Below are 17,431 nucleotides of genomic sequence, written 5' to 3'. Positions count from 1 at the left end.
GAGAGCCGACGCGGTACTCTGGTAGGACTCCGACAGAGCAGTTAATCCTCTGCCCTGAAACCCGAACTCCGCCGTCTCAGAGAGTCGCTCGCCTCTCCGACGCCTCGACATCCAGGCGGTGTTAAGCACATACAACGGTTTCAACTCGCAGCCGACTCACAAAGCACGGAGGTCGGCATCTAATTTAACTTGTCACAACATAAGTGCCTGTCTGTCAAATGCTAAGCGAGAGTCTGAGGGCGGAGTCCTCAAATAGGAAATCGTACGCTGGATTGGCTCTCGTTTAAGCAGCCGCTGTGATCTGCGTCCCTGTGTATCAGAGGGGACTCGTCCGCAGGTCGGGAGCCAGCTGCGCACCGGACCCTAGCCAGAAAGAAACAGTCAGAAGCCGTTGAAATCCTGGGACAAGATCGGCGGAATGGGCAGTCAGAGAGAACGAACAGCAGCGAAGATAAGCGAGCTCAGAGGGACCACCATCGGGGGTCTTTGGACCGGCGGAGACTCGAGAGACGACACGAAGGAACACCGGCGTCCGAGATGGACTTGGGATTTTGGGCGAGGGCCTCGACGCGCACAGCCATTAGGCAGAAAGGGTTCGGACATAGGCACTTCAAAGCTCCATACTGCAAGCTTCACAGTCGGTCACCGCTTGCGCTGAGTTGAGATGGGTTGAGTAACTGGCCTATCCAAACAGGTTCCAAAATAACTCGAACTTAGAATGGGCGGGGACCATCTCCTAAATAGTTCTTGGTGTAGCTGGAGAAATCTAGAGCTAGCTGGCTGAGGTATGGCAAGGTACATGAAGTAGAGAAGAAGGCCGCGGAAAGTAGGACTGAATTCGGAGTCGCCAGCCCCCTGAGGTCGGAATCGTCTTGGGTTACCGCCGAACGAGGGTGACGAATCGACCAATGAAGTCGGAAAGGGTCGATAAGTATACGATACCGAGCAAGCAAGACGCGAAAGCAAGATGCTCAGATAACCGAGTTCGATTCTGGGATAAGCCTAGGCAGTTTCCGAGGAGGCAGTGATCCCGACGATTTACGACCAGTAAGTGCCACCTCTCTAGTGGTAAGTAGCCCATCGTCGGACTCGGATTGTCGAGTCGGTATGCCCGACCCAAGATACAAGAGATACAAGTCACCAGACGGCTCGTGCGACGTGTCAGTCGCGGTTCAAACAGCAGGGAGGCGACATGTACGGTACGCGTCACTGTTTTTGATGAGCGCTCGGCAACGAGCGAAAGCGGCGGGAAAGCTTGGCAACGCTGAAGGGTATTGGAATGACGGCTTTCAAATTTCACGCTCTGAGCCACCACGTTTTACAGCGCACCTCGCTATGCTCACCGTCGTTTCTTTTCCAGGGACCTGTTGTGAAAGGCAGATTTGGAGGCCTGATCTGCGTTGTGCTTGTTCGACTGTCTCCTTTGGGCTCTTTCCGGACTGCATCGCATGAGGACAAAGATACGGGCACTTTGACGCGAATATTTTCCCGATATCTGTATTCCCTTCTCTTCAGAGAACGGGCGTGACTTTACTTCGAAGTCTCCGGTCAAGAATCCAAACGCGTTTCGAAATCGGACGTGTCTTGAAAAAAAAACCGTCAAAGATTGAGCGGTACGTCTGAAGTCTCCCTAAACATGCCAGTAGTCTCTATTCCTTGATACAGCTTTAATAGCTTTGATATCCTTCTGCTTAAGACGCTTGCCAACAGATTTTCGCAGCCTTTGGAGGCAGCTTCCAATCCTGGAGGCTGGAGCGTCGGGATTAGTCGGTCCTGTTCCCATACCGGGAATTATGCCCCTATTCTTAACACATGCCGACGTCATGCCGCCAGATCACAGCATTCGGGAGCGGATCCATTTTTGCAATTGGGGTGCTGGGTGAGGCCTTTTCGTTTGGAACCCTGCTTTCACCGAAACCCCAATGACCCCACTCCCCATCTAACGATTTCATCTCTTTTCACGAACTTTCCAAGAAAACTAGAAGAAACCTAGAGCACAACTTAGACGAATTGACATTCGGTATCCGAAACCGACTCAGAGACAAATCATGGCCAACGCACGGACAGTAGATTCTGGCGCCACTCCTAATGCCTCAACACTCGCTATCAGTCAACCATCTACGACGACTTCACCAGCCAAGCTGCATCATGAAACATCTCTACGGGCTGCTACGACCATCTTGGGGGCGCGAAATGTCGGGAAACCAACAGAAGAGGAGGAGAATGTGGAGGATGGTGACGGTGGGGCGACGTTTTGGAATAAGGCCAAGGCAAAAGTGAGAAGCAACACGGGGTTGCTTTTGATTGCTGCCTCACAAGCCTTCTTTTCCTTAATGAATGTTGCAGTGAAAAAGCTCAACACTATTGACCCACCCGTCACAGCATTACAGGTACGTCATCGTAGATATCCTTCCTGTTCGCTCGAAGTTAACCGCGGTGTAGCTCATTGTAGTGCGAATGGTATGTCAATGACTGGCTTGTACGTTGAACCTCGAACTTACATTCTGCAGGGGATAACGTACCTGTGCTGCATGGTTTATATGTAAGTTCCCAGAATCTGGGATGAAAGGTCGAAATAACACTTTCATCGTTCATAGGTTGGCAGCAAAAATTCCAGACCCATTCCTGGGACCAAAGGGCGTGCGGATATTGCTTGCATTTCGAGGCTTTACAGGGTGAGTGCCCTGATCCGAACGAAACATATACCATCCTCGCTCACAAGGTGCCTCCAGCTTCTTCGGACTGTTCGGCATCTACTATTCGCTGCAATACCTCTCCCTTTCCGATGCCACAGTCTTGACGTTCCTTTCGCCCATGTGTACCGCTGTAACCGGAGCACTTCTGTTGGGCGAGACCCTAACAAAACGACAAGCGCTCGCTGGAGGCAAGTCCCGCGTTTTTCGCTGCGCCCATTTGCGAGCTCAACGGAAATTGCAGTCGTGAGTCTATTGGGCGTTGTTCTTATCGCAAGACCTGCGTCATTATTCGGTGGATCTTCGAATTCAGCGTTAGAGGTTCCTGGAGACGATTCTGCAGGAACGCCAATCTCGCTCCCGGCGGATGACGACGGTGTTACGCCCGCTCAGCGCCTTTTGGCTGTGGGGTACGTCATATTAGCGCCCACCTCGGGCTGCGGTCTTGGTTGACTCGGTCTCATTTGCAGTGTTGCCCTTCTTGGAGTTTTAGGCGCGACGGGCGCTTGTGAGTCCCAATTCATTCTGTAGTATGGATGCGCAGTGATCTCATGACTGCGACATTCATAGATACTACTATCCGGGCCATCGGCAAGCGCGCCCATCCTCTCCATGTCCTCACCTCCTTTTCCTCGCAATGTGTGATAGTCGCGGCCATCGGGTAAGTCGGTGTTTCACAAAGTCCACAACCCTGGCAGGGGAACTCATTAAGCGGCGAAATAGCATGATCGTGAAGCATGAGTCTTTTGTCATTCCAGCGCGGCTCGCATGGCTGGCCATGTTGGCTATGATCGGTGTATTCGGATTCCTGGCGCAGGTATGTGCAGCTGACGAGGACCAACGAGTCGACTCACACCTCTCGCGTAGGTTCTTCTGACGATGGGACTGCAACGCGAAACGGCCAGTCGAGGCTCTATGGCAGTCTATACCCAGGTGCGTTTCGAGTGCGGGGTCGCTTAAGACTGGACCTGACCGCCGTCCGTTTCAGATCGTGTTTGCCACCATCTTCGAGCGGGTATTTTTCAATATCAAGCCGTCTCTCCTTTCGGCTATCGGCACATCCTTGATCATTGGTTCGGCAATGTACGTTGCTCTGAGCAAGAAGCCTGACGAGAAGGATTCAAAGCCGTCAGGCAACGCCGTGAAACTGCAGCGGGTGTCGGAAGACGGGATGGAGGAAGGCTTGCTCTCGAGTAGGGACGACTCGGGCGACTCAGATGGAGACGAAGATGCCAACAGGGACGGCGGACGGGAAGGCAGGAATCATGACCGGCCTGATGAAGACGATGATACCGACCTCGCTCTGCCGTTGCATCAATCTAATGAGGGGGCGCGGTCATGAGGATGTTCGTTCGTGTGCCGATTCTGCGTATCTTAGACTTCAATTGATCCCTTGGTTTTCTGTGCAAGGGGAGACCTGACCGGCTCCACCACAACCTGAATTGACATACCCCACCGTTGTTACCGGCCTTGAGGAAGATGCATGGCAAGATTTGTGGACTCTGAATGCTATTTCCGCGTCTCTGAATCTCTCCTGAATTCTGCCTGAGCCTCTCCCTTGGCTTGGGACTGAAGCCAAGCACGTCCGTTTATATTGACGGCACCTTTGCTTTGCCTTTGCTTCCTTCCATTTTCGAGTGGCGATGTCCTCGGTGTGTGATGGAAGATATCGAACGGGGTTAAGGGTCGCATCGCATCTCCATCCAGAGACCCACGTATGTCAATTTTCCCTTATCGAAGCACACAACTCACGACAATAGCAACAGTCAAGCAGCAGGCTGTTCGATGGATGATCGCTGAAATGGACCCCTTCTAGACGCATTGCACCCCTTATTACTTAGCACCTCTTTCATCCCAACTGTCATCCTCGTCTTCCTTCCCGGCGCTTCCTCTCCTCGAAGGCCGTTCACCGCTCGACTCTCAGGAAGGATGTCGACAGTCACAAGCTCACACTCAGTGGACCATTCCCAGAGCCATCCAGTGGGCGATTTTGGCTCGCTACAGGGAAAGGCTCAAGCAGGAGATGCGAGATTCAGCACGTACACTACCGCCGGGCAAACCAGCACACTCTACTCACAAGGCCCTGGGTCGCCAATGTCTCCTCGACGCTTTAGGGACTCGGTGCACCTTATTGAACCATCCAATCGCCGACCACCGCAACGATTCGTGAGTGGTACAGCGTTGTCGCTGCGATCCAGATACCCAACGCCCGTTTGCTCCACGCACAGGACCCGTTGATTATGAAGCTGCCCGTCGTCCTCGCCTCGCCCTTATCGATGTTTATTTTGGGTGTCGGTTTGGAAGTCCTCGCCTCGTTGTCGAAGGCCCAAGGCGGTGTGTACACCCTCTCTGGATGAACCTCGGGCTGCGTGTTTTGTGCTCACAGACGACCGCCACAGGTTTCCGGCTTCCTGGCGTTAGAATATCAACAGTGTTTGGAGACGTGTCTACGCAATTCTTGGCTGTGGGTAGTGTCCTTGTTCTCTGTTGATGGCCGGCGCTTATATGTGTCTTGTCAGTCCTTCCTCCCGACATTGTATGTCTCGAAGTACCTGGACACCTGCAGAACGTTGAAACTGACGAGTATCATCAAGAATCATCATTCCGAATGCTATCCTATGGCGGGAACTGGATTGGATGTTGCGGTCATATCAAGTGAGCGCCCATTGTCATCTGTTCATCTTTCCTGTCATTCTGACCTCAATCAAGCCTTTCGTCGTGCTATCTCAAGGTGGCGCCAAGGCTGAAGAAACGATTCTCCTGGATTACGTCCGTGAATCCCGCTCGAACCTCTCCAAACGACGTACTAACCGCATAAACGATTCACCTGTGTTTAGATTGAATTGGGGTAAGCTTCGACTTCTCACTATGTCCTGATGTGCATCGACCTGATCGGTGAACACAGCCCACTTCTTGCGATTCCCCGCGCCATGAAGTACAAACATAGGATCATACTCTTATCCTCATTAACTGCGGTCTTCACCTACCTCTTCCAACCCCTGAGTGCGTACGACTTGCGTTGGCAGTTACATTTCTCGATGTTGACGACCACCACAAACCAGCTGGTTCCATCTTTCAAGTGCGACAGACACCAGAAACACGCTGTAAGCACTGTCGTGATCGTTACCACGGAACTAGGGTCTGACGGTGATAATCTAGCATGGGATACAACCCGCTCGGAAACCATCGGCCTCTCGCCTGAGATTGGAAACTTGCAAGGCTTTCTGGCTGCCGCTGGTTATGTCGATGCTCATGTTACGCACGACCTGGAGGAACCCGAGTTCATTAGGAGCATCACGGGTTGGGCAACTGGCAAATTCGACGTAGGATGATCTTCCCGTGTTGCTTTGACACCTGCTGAAATTCTTCCTAGTTTCCCCAAGAGCCTGGCCTGAACGCAACAGTCTCGGCAGTAACTAATGGAATCCGTACCAACGTAAACTGCGATAACCCGGCTGAACCCCCGGTCGTGACTAGAAGCGCCAGTCGTGTCACCCTTGCCTCGCGATCGCTTCAGGGCTGCAGCCACACCACAACATTCAACGTCACTGTGGGCAATCTCTAATCCTGACTATATCCAGAATCTCTCATCTCCGTTCACAGGCCGATTCAGACATCTTCTACGGGGTGGATGCAGTCGTCTGCCCTGACAGCCCAAGCGACATGATCATCGAGCACCGACCGGTCATGTTTTGGTTCTACCGCACAGTGGACGGCGGGGTCGGAGATGCAAGAACTGTATTCTGCGCACCTAATCTCGAGGGCTCGGAGGTCGAAGTTGTCGCCTCGGTCGATACAGGAAGAATCCTCGCCCTAAACAGGTTATCCGACCAAGTCCCCTTCAACGATGTTTTGAATGGGGATAACGCCGGGAAAGCAATGAACGGGTCTGTCGAACTATCCATTTCAAAGCCCCAATGTTTCTGATTGTCCTTTAGAGTTGTCTTTGCCGAAAGCGACAACTCGTTTATTCAGACACGAGCCATTGCCACGAATTTGCTGGTTCCTAGCGCAATACTGCGCCACATCGACAAACAAGAAGGTGGTCGTGACGCTGTGTTTGCTAGACCCAACGGTGTTCTGGATTCAACCGTCGAAGTTTATGTTCGTTCTTCCTTCATATTTTTCCGGTATCGCGGCCCCTGACCGAAGGCCATCTACATTTAGCGGCTCCACCTCACCATGGCATCGAAGACAAACTATTTCGTGCCCGGGGAAGTCACACTCAATGGACAAGTTGTTGAGATTGTACCACGGCTATGGGTGGAGTGAGTGGCGGATTCCCATTCTTCTGATGACTGTACTCAATCCCTTTTTAATCAAGTCCCTTCCCCGCCCACTTCCTGGCTGCACTTCTGATACTGACGGGCTTTATTGGCATCTTCCTCCATGTAATCAACCGAAAGCAACGCAAGAAGGTCCACCTAGCCTGCGTGCCTGGTACGATCGCAGGAACAGTCTCCCTGGCATCCCATTCTGGCTGGCCTCAGCTTCTCACTCCCTACGACAACCTCTACGACATGGAGCAGAAACTTAGCAGTCTACGGTTCTCTCTCGATAAACGCACAGGCGCTATCATTGCTGACGATGACGGGTCGAGCACGCCTGACGAAAGAAGCCAAGACGCAGAAGTGCGAATGTCGCTGATGAACACCAAGATCGAGGTTTCGCCGAACCCAGAGTCCTCGTCCTTTGCTGCATTCCAAACCGCGGCGGGAGTGGAACCTTGGAAAGAAAAAAACAAGTGGAAGTTGTTTAGGAAGAGGGATAGCAGTGGCAGTAGTTAAGTCTCTGCTTCCGTCGTACCTCTTCGCCTTCCTCTTTCGTATTCCGCACAGCATTTTTCACAGTTTCACGCATTCAACATAGACTTTGTAATCAGTTCTGTATTCCTTGACGACTTTGACGACCATTCAGCCCCAACACCAGACCTGTCTTTTAGGCGAACACAACGTAGGCTACCTAATTTATACCCATCGACTTCTCGATTCATCTTGCCGAGTCTAACGAAGCCGGCCTCCGAGGTGTCGTTTGCGTAAGCTCTCATGGGCAAAATTCATTGTCGCTCATGTTCTCTCGGGCCCCGGATGCCCGCCCAAGGCCCTAGAGTCATTGATATATTTCCTGCCTGTCAGGCCTCCACTCAGGGATGGTTCTCTGTGTTTGACAACCGTCGACATTCTCTGATGAACCGTGGTTCGCAGCTCCACATTTTCGTAAGTTCCTGCGCTTCTTCTACCCATGGGCGAATGGCTCTTCAGCTCCTGACCGAGTCTTTAGCTCCAAGTTCAAGGTGGCAGAAACCATCGGAAGGAGGCTGCTCTTTGCTTAGGCCTTCAGGAGTCGGCAGCATTCCCTATTATGGCCTTACTCGGCCCAAAATAGACGGGAAGGAACAGTGATGGCCAATACGGGGGCCAGAGATTTCTTTCGCTTGGTGGCCGTTTGAATGACTTATGGTCACGTCACGGACTCAAAAAGCGCATCTATCACTACTGGATTGACTTATAAAAAGGGACCCGAATGGCCCATCGATGCGTGCACACACCCCAGCTAATCCCCCGCCAACTCTCTGTCTCTCAGCCCACACTTTCTTTAGTACAACTTCAACTCTCGTTTCATCATGCGTGTTTTCCTCAACTTGGCCTATGGACCCATTGCGTTCCTTCTGCTTGCGTTGGCCTACATGAATTTCACTGTACGAGCGTCCACGAACCTTTGATGTCCGCGGGCTCACCATTCCGAGATACAGTCTGCCAGCCCGGTAGGAATTCGCTCCGAGCAGTGTAGCACCGGGGACGTCCAATGCTGTGGGTAGTCGCTGCTAATAACAATGACACGTTCTCTGTGCTAACTACATTTTCACCGCAGGCAACTTGCTCACATTCGTATGACTTCCTGCTTCACGGCCCACTTCACCTGCTGACCTATTGGACCTCACAGTCGAACGATAGCGTTCTCGGTCCTCTTCTCAACCTCGCTAGCTCCACAGTGACTGGTGTGGTCGAGCTGATGTACGCTTACCTCCAAAACTCCCCGCCAATATAGCTCATCCGTCTTGACAGAGGCATCCAATGCACACCCATCAACATCTTGGGCCTCACCCAGACCGCTCAGTGCCAAAGCCAGCCACTATGCTGCTCCAACAAGAACGTCGTCAGTATCTAATACTTTTTCGACCGTCATTTATCACTCGCTAACTGGTTCCTCGACGTTCAGAAAGGGATTCTGGGCGTCATGGCAGTTGGATGTGTACCGATCAACATCAGCGTTTAAACCGGCGTCTATCTCGGGGAATCTTTCCCTCGCTCGTCACACTAATGAAGGCACATCATCTACTCAGAGCCGGATCTACTCTTTTATACTGGATATGTACATACCGCTATTATACAGGTCGAGCAATAAAATCCTCTGGATTGCGAGATATCTCATCGACAACTGCCCGATATCGCGATGTCCGTTCCTCAGATCACAGATGCTCCTTGCGGCAACTTCCCCCTCTTCCCCATCTCCCGAGCCTCCTCTAGAAGTCCCACTATTGCCTTTCCCATCTCCACATTGGTATTTAGAATGCATTTGATATAGGTTAAGTGGAACTCCTCTTCGAATTTTGGCCCGGGTGCCTCGCTGAGGAGGTGTGCTGTGAAATGTGGCGATGCCTGTGAATTGTGCGAGCGCTTATTCTACAAAAGGCAAAATTCGGGGTGGTGAGGCTTAGTGTGCGCATCGGCCAGTCCCAATGTAAGATTGACTTCAAATTGCCAAAACGGATAGTGTACATCCGACGTGTACGAAGTACGACACGGAGTAATAGTCCAATATCACGAAAATGCGAACGGAGAGGGCGTTGAGTCGCCTAGCAAGAAGCGTCAGGCAACGAAACCAAGGTCAGAGGAAGACAACTCACCGTCCAACACCGCCGGAGGGAGCCCATAGACAGGATCCCACACACTACTCGGACCTCTTCTATACTTGTTGTGAATCGTACTGGCCCACGATCGAGCACTCTGGCCCCATTCAAGGTCAAGCTTGAACCTCGTCAGATCAACACCGGGATCGTCAACAACAGTGCGCCACATCGGCCAGTTAATCTCCCCCTGAAGCTTGTCGTAGCTGTCCTCCGGCGAGCGTTTCGGTCCGTCAACAGCAAACTCGACCTTCAACTTCTCCAGCTTCGGTGCACGACTCGTACGACGACGTCCACGAATGAAGTCAAGGAGAGCTTCTTCGGTGAATTCGGCGGTGCCAAGTCGGATCGCGAAGGAGGTGAGGTTGGGGCAAAGCACACTCGCTGGGTCCTGGTCTCCTTGGGGCGTCAGCTTGGAGAGCACCGAGTTGGTGAACAATGCGGGTGCAGCTCGAAGATCTGCGGGATTCCCCACTGCCGGACCAAAGTCGTGTAGCAAGGCGCTATAGCGACGTCTAACCCCCCGACCTGCGGAGACGTTCAGCTGTTCCACGTTACATGAAAGCTCGAGACACGTCTGTAGTTCTGCCGCCGTAAGCTCCTGGTAATCGAAGAAAAGGGCTTTGAGATTGCGGCCCCAGGTGCGCATTATTTGGACCAGCGGTGCAGGTTTGGCGGCGCAAGGCACCGCACTTCGCCTCACCGCCAGGGTGTCCAACGACGGCAAGTCGAGATTGTCGATGAAGAGTTGAAGAGACATGTCTCCCTCCTGCTCGATGACCAGCGTATGGAGGTGAGGAAGGGTAACTCGAGGCACTCTCTCTTCATCATCTTCATTGGCATTGGCAGTTGCCGGCGACGGTACACCGGCGAGATCGCGGATCCGTTGGAAAGGGTCGAGTCCAATCGTCAGTGCACACTTGCGCATGTTGGGGCATTTCTGCAGAAAGGCGAGAGCCGAGGCAGAGGTGAAGTAGATGGCACTGTTTGAAGGCATTTTCGCCGACAAACATACCTGCGTGAGGTTCCCCCATGGAGCCGGGATGTCGTCTACCTTGGCGGGGATACATTCGATGAGGAGGCTCCGCAAGGTGGGGGACGAGACCAGGCTGTCTGGAGAGAGGATGGCGCGAGCTGGGCTCTGGGGCGATATCGGAAATGGGGTAGTATACCTGGTCGGAGAAAAAACCTTGAGCGAGATGGAATGTAATTGAGGGGTCTCGCTGGCTGGAATAGAAAGGACATGTCCCGACAGGCGGACAGGACATGAAAGGTGGACCCTTCCCCATTGGGAGGCGTACCCGCGTAAAATGGAGATCAGTTCTTTGAAATGCTTCTCCGTGTTTTCGTCGAACCAATGTCCCGTGTAAATGTTAAGAGACAGCTTTGCCCCCTTGGCTCGAGACAACCATGTTGCGACCAAAGATTTCCTTTCCTCCATCCTGGCAGTCCATTTCTCAACCTCGAGGTCGAATATCGCTTGTTGCTCCTCCGTCAGCTTCCCACCACCGCCTCCATCTGGTGCCACATATCCAGGGATGTAGTTCACATAGTCGGGGTAGTTGGGGATAGGCAGGTGAAGTGAAGACCACAAAGGCGCATGGTTGATCGCGATGCGCCGCCATTCTCGACACACATGGGTAAAAAGGAGTGGCGGATCGGACGGGGACATGAGTGCGCCGTGTTTCTTGGGCATGGCATGCTCAAATATAATATGCATGATGTCCAAGGGGAGTCGGCGGGTTATCGACAAGAGTGCTTGATGCCCGTCGACAAAATTCTTGTACTTGTCTCGTCGTTCTCGCAGCGCTTCAACTGCTTTCATGGCGTCTTCGAGTTCCGCATCGAGTTCTGCGAGGCGTGGCTTGGATTGGGTGACCAGCTCTTGTATTTCAACGAGTTGTCTGTCATGGGGCGTATAGTTCGTCCCTATGTGCTGCTCGAAAGGCGACGGAGGAATCGGCGACGACGACATGAAAGGGATGAGGCAGAGAGCGTTTATAGGGTCCGAGATAACCCATATCAGTGTTTGGTATTGTTTGGGTCAGAACGGGCGCTTGAAGGTGGGGCGCGCTATCCTCAGTATCCTGTAAAATTTGCAAGTAAGGGCAAGATGAACAGAAGAGAATAGATTCCCGAGCACTTTATCACCACACTCACTCAGAAAGGTTTCGGCAGGCTTGAGGGCTCTTGTGGCGATCTGAGAGCGCCAACCGTTTACGGTTTACGCGACTGAGAGTCCCAAAGAGGTCTGCAGCTTGACGAGGGGAACATGTTTGAGAGGCTTAGGTGTATCAGAGTAGACAAGCGACTCACTTGGTCATAGATGTCGCGTCGTGACTGGCAAACAGAGTCAAGGATATGAAAACTCTCGCAGGTGGCAGAGAGCGCCAGGTAATGAACCGGTCATCTTTCTACATAAGCCAGAGCCATCCTAAGTTTTCATGCTATCGCACATTAGTATTCCGCAGAGAATTCAACGAATCAGCTTGCCTGGCCGAGGGTGAAGAGGAAAAAAGCGAAACGCCAGGAAAAGGTGAGGCACGTCGAACGTGCTGGCACCTTCGTCATCACCCGACTCGGAAAGCAGTCCCGCCAAAGAGACGTGTCTCTGGATGTCGTTCCAACCACGACCTGACTGGCGTGAGCGACAATTGCCCCAATGCATAAAAAACCTGAAATACCAAGCCAGCAAAAAATCGATTCGCCCGCCCGGCGTAGCTAACTCCAAGTTTCCGCCCCTTCGATGGTTCTACACAATTTCAATTCATCCTAAAATACATGAAATAATACAAGCTTCCACAGCGTAAACAATGGTATCATAAAGCAAGGCATTGGGTATAATTTAAGTAAGGTGCAAAGTTCAAATCACCGCAGGACACCTACTAGTAAATAACGCCTCCTCAACCCAGCACCACAAATCAATCTGCAAAGCCATTCAGAAACCGCACACCCGGGAGACTAAAGCTTAAAAAAACACACGATCAACAACAGCCCGAAGTCCATACGCCGGATCCCACAACGCATCCGCAGTCGATCCATGCGCCTGCAACCCATGCAAATGATGGCCGTCAAGCTTCCACGGCGACTGCCTCCAACCCACCTCAACCTTGAGCTCCCTCAAATCGACATCAGGATCATCCATTATCGTCCGGAACAAGGGCCAGTGGTCCTCAGTTCCTCCGGGAAGATTCGACCGCCGATGGTGGCTGCACTGGTGAGCCTGCTGCCGCTTGACCCCACCTTTGGGCCCATCAATAGCAAACCCAACCTTGACCTTTGTCAATTTCGCAAGTCCGCTTTGGAGTGCCTGTCGATGTCGTCGCCCACGGATAAACTGGAGGAGCGCCTCTTCGCTGAACTCGGCGGTGGCGAGTTGGACTCTAAAGTAGGTAAGTTTGGGACAGAGAACGTCCAAAGGCGATCCCTCGCCCAAACGGGGTGTCAGCAAAGCCAGAACCGGGTTGTTGAATAAAGCAGGAGCAGGTCGATTGTTCTGGGATGGTTGTGTCGGGTTGAAAAGATCATCGTCCCAAGGGGAATGTCGATAGCGGCGCCGACCAAGCGTACGACTGAAAGACGTGTTCAGCTCTTCGACATTTCTTGCAAACTCGAGACACGTTTTGAGCTCATCTGTCGTGAGTTCACGGTAATCGAAAAAGAGGGCCTTCAGGTTGTGACCCCATTTACGCATGAACTGAATGAGGGGGGCCGGAGACGCGGGACAAGGAGTCACGCTGCGCGTCATTCCCAGATTCCGCAAGGCTGGGAGGTCGATGAGGTCAATGAACAGCTGTATCGACTGGTTTCCTTCCTGCTCAATCAAGAGGGTGTGCAGGTGAGGCAGCGAGACCGGGGTCGTCCTTTCTTCTTGCGGGTCTTGACTGATAATCCCATTCATCACCGCCAAGTGATGGAACTCGTGAACGAAGGGGTCCATCCCCAACGTCAACGCGCACTTGCCGAGATTGGGACATTGTTCAAGAAGATTGAGGGCTGAAGTTGGGGTGAAGTACATCGGGCTGGCGCAACTGGTCGCTCCCGAACGGCCGCAGAGGTACAGTTCCGTCAAGTTCGCCTTCGTCACCGGTATCTCTTGCAACTTCTGGGGCGAGCCTTCGATCGAGAGAATCTTCAAACTGGGAGCGGTGACCATGCTTCCGGGAGGGAAAACAACCTTGGGCGCTTCCTGGCTCGCCGTCATCCAGTCTCGGATACCTGTCGACGATATAAGATCAATGGTGATGGTGCGAATCCGCGGCGTCTCGCCAGCAGGGATGGAAAGCAGATGAATAGCAAGCATATCAGGACCGAAGACCTTGAGCTTCTCCACTTGAGGCATGTACGGCCGCAGGACACCCACAATCTCTTTGAAGAACCGCTCCGAATGCTCGTCACCGTTATGCCCAGCGGCAATGCTGAGGAAAAGGTTTGTCCCCTTGGCTCGTGACAGCCATGTGGCGACCATCTCCTTCCTTTTCTCCACTCGGGCCTTCCACCTCTCCACCTCCATCGCGAACACCTCCCGTTGTTCCTCCGTCAACCGGTTCTCCCTCCGCGTCAGCATCGTGTCGGGATCAAAGTCATCCTGCGCGCCAGGAACGTAGTGTTGGACGTCGGGATGGCTCGGTATCGGAATATGCAGCGAAGACCAAAGCGGCGCATGGTTAAGTGCGATCTCTCGCCAGCTCCGACAGACTCTGGTCAAAAGTAGCGGCGCATGGGAAGAGGACATGATCGCATAGTGTCTTGGCCGGGGTGTACATCGCTCGAAGATGCTATGCATAACGTCCACCGGCAAACGGCGCGTTATCGACGACAATGCTTTGTGGCCGTCAGCGAGCGCTTTGAGGCGGTCCCGCTTTCGTTGTAGCGCAGCGAGCTCTTCGTCGACTTGGGCGACTTGGGCGTCATATTGGGTCGCGTACTGTCGAAGTTCTTTCACCTGGTCGTCTGTGGGGGTGTAGTTTGTCCCTATGTGCTGCTCGTAAGGCGACTCTGGAATTGGGGACGACATCGTTGGCTGTGAAAGGGAAAGTCAGGTTCACAAAAAGGTCCCGCGTTGTTCGATTATCTCCCCAGTTTGGTGTTGTTAGGTCACCATGTGAGGCATTGCCACCGAGGATTCCGGGCGCTTCACGATTACCGTGAGGTTTGAACTGGAGCTTGTACTTGCAGGTTACACATACCCGAACGCCCCATTACATTATTCTAGGTGCAATGCCTCAGTATCAAGGATACACTAAAACCCTGCGTTCTGGCAAGACATCAAATTGACGGGCGCCTATTTGGCACTGCAAGTCCATTAGGATCGCGGGTAAGAGTCCTCCACCCTATACTCCGTGCCCGCCAGCCAAAACACGGTCGATTCCATACTCAAACACAATACACTTGGAGGACAGCCAGTCAATATCAGACTACACCAGACGAAAAGCAAAAACTCACCAGCCGGATCCAACCTGGCAATGGCAACAGTAACACCATACTCAGGATCCCAAATCGCGTCCACACCAGACCTCCGCGGCCTCCCATTAAAATCGCAGCACCTCTGAACATCGTGTCCCCACGTAACACCCACTTTCAATCCGTCCAGATCGACTTCACGCTCCTCCTGCTTCAACTTGTGCAACGGAGGCCAATCAAGTTTACGATCCTCCTCCTCCCGCCCTGCAGGTACCCATTCATGCTTTGCGCTCGAGGTACCACCGCGATCATCATATTCGTATTCTTTGGGGATGCCGACAGCAAACCCAACCCGGACCCGCTCCAGCCTCGCGATCCCAGTCTCAAGTGCTCGCTGGTGGCGTCGACCACGGACAAACCGAAGGAGAGCCTTCTCGTCAAACTCGACCGTAGAGAGTGTAACGTCGAACATCCTAAGATTCGGACAGAGGACCTCCGTCTTTAGGCCCCCATCCCTGTCAGTGTCGACACCCACCCTCGGGGTCAACATCTCCAACACCGAGTTGGTGAAATACACAGGCGCCGGCTCACTCAAACCCGGATCGTTGTGTCTGAATGGCGCTGCATGCCACATGTTGTGTCTGCGAATATGGTTGCGGCTGAAGGACAGGACCATCGTTTCGACACCGGATCCGAGTTCGAAACACGTCTTGAGTTCCTCTGCGGTGACCTCCCGGTAATCGAAATAGAGGCGCTTCAGGGTATGTCCCCACTTCCGCAGGAACTTGACGACGGGAGCCGGACTGGCGGCACAGGGCAAAGCAGACCTCGTGATGCCCAAATTGGTTAAGGCGGGGAGGTCGATGTTGTCGATGAGCATCTCCAATGAGATATCCCCATCCTGCTCGAGGAAGAGGGTGCGCAAGTGCGGGAGCACCACGCGGTTCTTCCTCTGTGATCGCTCCTCTTGAGGTGGTGGGACCTCTGGAAATCATCGGCACCCATCGTCAACGAACATTCCTGGAGGTTGGGGCATAGTTCAAGGATGTCAAGGGCCGAAGCTGAAGTGAAATACACAGGGATCAATGGAGGATCCGCTCCCAATACGCGGCCCCAGAAGTGCAGTTTTGTCAAGTTGGCGAATGGCGCAGGTACAGACTGGATCTTGACTGGAAAGTCTTCCACCGAGAGGATCCTCAGACTGGGGCTAGTGACCAGACTGTCTGGAGGGAAGGTAATAATTGTCTTCGGCTCGTAGCCTGGAAGGACAGAGCCTCTGATACTAGGAGCTGAAATGTCGAGGCTTACAGTGTGCAGTATCGGAGTTTCGCTGGCCGGGATCGAAAGGATATGTTTGGAAAAGTTGTGGCGGCACCTCAAGAAGAGGCTTCGCCACTGGGTCGAATACGGGCGGATAATATCAATCATTTCTTTGAAGTACGCCTCCGTAGCGTGGTCCTCCCCGCGGCCTACTACGAGGCTGATAGAAAGGTTGGTTCCTTTGGCACGTGACAACCAAGCCTTGACCAGAGCCTTCCTGTGCTCCATCCTCGAGATCCACTTCGTCACCTCGAGATCAAGCACCTCCTGCTGCTCCTCCGTCAGTGTCCCGTCCTCCCCGTTGAACCCAGGGACATGCGAGTAGTGAGTTGGAAAAGCTGGGATAGGGATATGAATCGCAGACCACAAATGGGGGAGGTTGATTGCGATCTCGCGCCACGATCGACAAACGCGGGTCAAAAGAAGTGGCGAGTCAGAGGGGTCCATGGTAGTGTTGAATGCGAAAGGAGGTAGGGTCCAGTTGAAGATGTTTTGCATGATATCCGTGGGGAGACGTCGCGTTATCGATAGCAAAGCCTTGTGTCCATCGATGGATTCTTTCAGCTTGTCGCGTTTCTCTAGGAGGACTGCGAGTTCTGCATTCAGTTCAGCGAGTCGTGCGTCTGACTGCTTCACGAATGCGCTAATATCCTGTAGCTGTGCGGCTGAAGGGACGTAGTTGGTCCCCAGATGCTGTTGGAAAGGCGACGCCGACATGGGCGGAGATGACATGAAAGGGCGAGTGTTCGTAGTGGCAGAAGGCAAGTTGGATAAAGGCCCCGGTCAAATGGATTGTGGTATTCGTTGATAGTATGGGTCACCGTGAGTCAGTTGCCTGGATTACTGGCTTCAGATTCGAATAGAGTACATGGCGGTTGCATCTAGCTTCAATGATCTGAGTAGAAATCGGATTTGAGTATCCCTATGGTACAACGTGGGGAAGATATCTGACCTTTCGTTCCTCGCGTGGTGAATAGCATCAGCAGTGGATCTCTGGTGAACTTTCATGGCCTTGCTTGGGAGGATGGGTGTGGTCGGATGGTCCTTGGTCAAAGGACTCGGGCTAGCATCTGATCCGACGGTCCCGAAGAATATTTCCCACACATCC

The 17,431-nt window shown here is 52.9% G+C and overlaps 6 protein-coding genes across 6 annotated transcripts; 3 read left to right on the top strand and 3 right to left on the bottom strand.

The window, feature by feature from the left end:
- Positions 1–1,920: 1,920 nt before the first annotated feature.
- Positions 1,921–4,035, top strand: CC1G_04756 (integral to membrane protein; the record flags this gene model as incomplete). The annotated part of the gene is made up of 10 exons (XM_001838260.2): positions 1,921–2,390; positions 2,443–2,460; positions 2,511–2,542; positions 2,598–2,675; positions 2,733–2,939; positions 3,164–3,201; positions 3,264–3,354; positions 3,417–3,510; positions 3,561–3,626; positions 3,682–4,035. The coding sequence occupies exons 1-10, from the start codon at positions 2,049–2,051 to the stop codon at positions 4,033–4,035; spliced, it is 1,320 nt and encodes a 439-aa protein (XP_001838312.1). The 5' UTR covers positions 1,921–2,048.
- A 587-nt stretch (positions 4,036–4,622) lies between these two features.
- CC1G_04755 (hypothetical protein) lies at positions 4,623–7,680 on the top strand (the record flags this gene model as incomplete). Its single annotated transcript, XM_001838259.2, has 15 exons — positions 4,623–4,859; positions 4,922–5,027; positions 5,093–5,157; positions 5,213–5,229; positions 5,288–5,348; positions 5,403–5,462; positions 5,531–5,541; positions 5,599–5,696; positions 5,756–5,797; positions 5,853–6,016; positions 6,067–6,243; positions 6,297–6,580; positions 6,632–6,797; positions 6,861–6,961; positions 7,018–7,680. The coding sequence occupies 15 exons, from the start codon at positions 4,623–4,625 to the stop codon at positions 7,478–7,480; spliced, it is 2,052 nt and encodes a 683-aa protein (XP_001838311.2). The 3' UTR covers positions 7,481–7,680.
- Positions 7,681–8,316: 636 nt separating this feature from the next.
- Positions 8,317–8,861, top strand: CC1G_04754 (hypothetical protein; the record flags this gene model as incomplete). The annotated part of the gene is made up of 5 exons (XM_001838258.1): positions 8,317–8,391; positions 8,446–8,503; positions 8,565–8,581; positions 8,637–8,707; positions 8,759–8,861. 5 exons carry the CDS (start codon positions 8,317–8,319, stop codon positions 8,859–8,861), a joined length of 324 nt encoding a protein of 107 aa, XP_001838310.1.
- Positions 8,862–9,514: 653 nt separating this feature from the next.
- Positions 9,515–11,575, bottom strand: CC1G_04753 (hypothetical protein; the record flags this gene model as incomplete). Its single annotated transcript, XM_001838257.1, has 2 exons — positions 9,515–9,549; positions 9,601–11,575. 2 exons carry the CDS (start codon positions 11,573–11,575, stop codon positions 9,515–9,517), a joined length of 2,010 nt encoding a protein of 669 aa, XP_001838309.1.
- Positions 11,576–12,568: 993 nt separating this feature from the next.
- Positions 12,569–14,617, bottom strand: CC1G_04752 (hypothetical protein; the record flags this gene model as incomplete). The annotated part of the gene is made up of 1 exon (XM_001838256.1): positions 12,569–14,617. The coding sequence occupies one exon, from the start codon at positions 14,615–14,617 to the stop codon at positions 12,569–12,571; it is 2,049 nt and encodes a 682-aa protein (XP_001838308.1).
- Positions 14,618–14,976: 359 nt separating this feature from the next.
- On the bottom strand, positions 14,977–17,040 carry CC1G_04751 (hypothetical protein; the record flags this gene model as incomplete). The annotated part of the gene is made up of 3 exons (XM_001838255.2): positions 14,977–14,990; positions 15,046–15,969; positions 16,005–17,040. The coding sequence occupies 3 exons, from the start codon at positions 17,038–17,040 to the stop codon at positions 14,977–14,979; spliced, it is 1,974 nt and encodes a 657-aa protein (XP_001838307.2).
- Between the last annotated feature and the right edge of the window lie 391 nt (positions 17,041–17,431).

Source organism: Coprinopsis cinerea (assembly GCF_000182895.1).
Source record: "Coprinopsis cinerea okayama7#130 chromosome 13 map unlocalized cont3.13, whole genome shotgun sequence".
NCBI classification, from domain to species: Eukaryota; Fungi; Basidiomycota; class Agaricomycetes; order Agaricales; family Psathyrellaceae; genus Coprinopsis; species Coprinopsis cinerea.
Note: the sequence above shows the minus strand (reverse complement) of the source record. Positions and strands in the feature narration are given on the sequence as shown.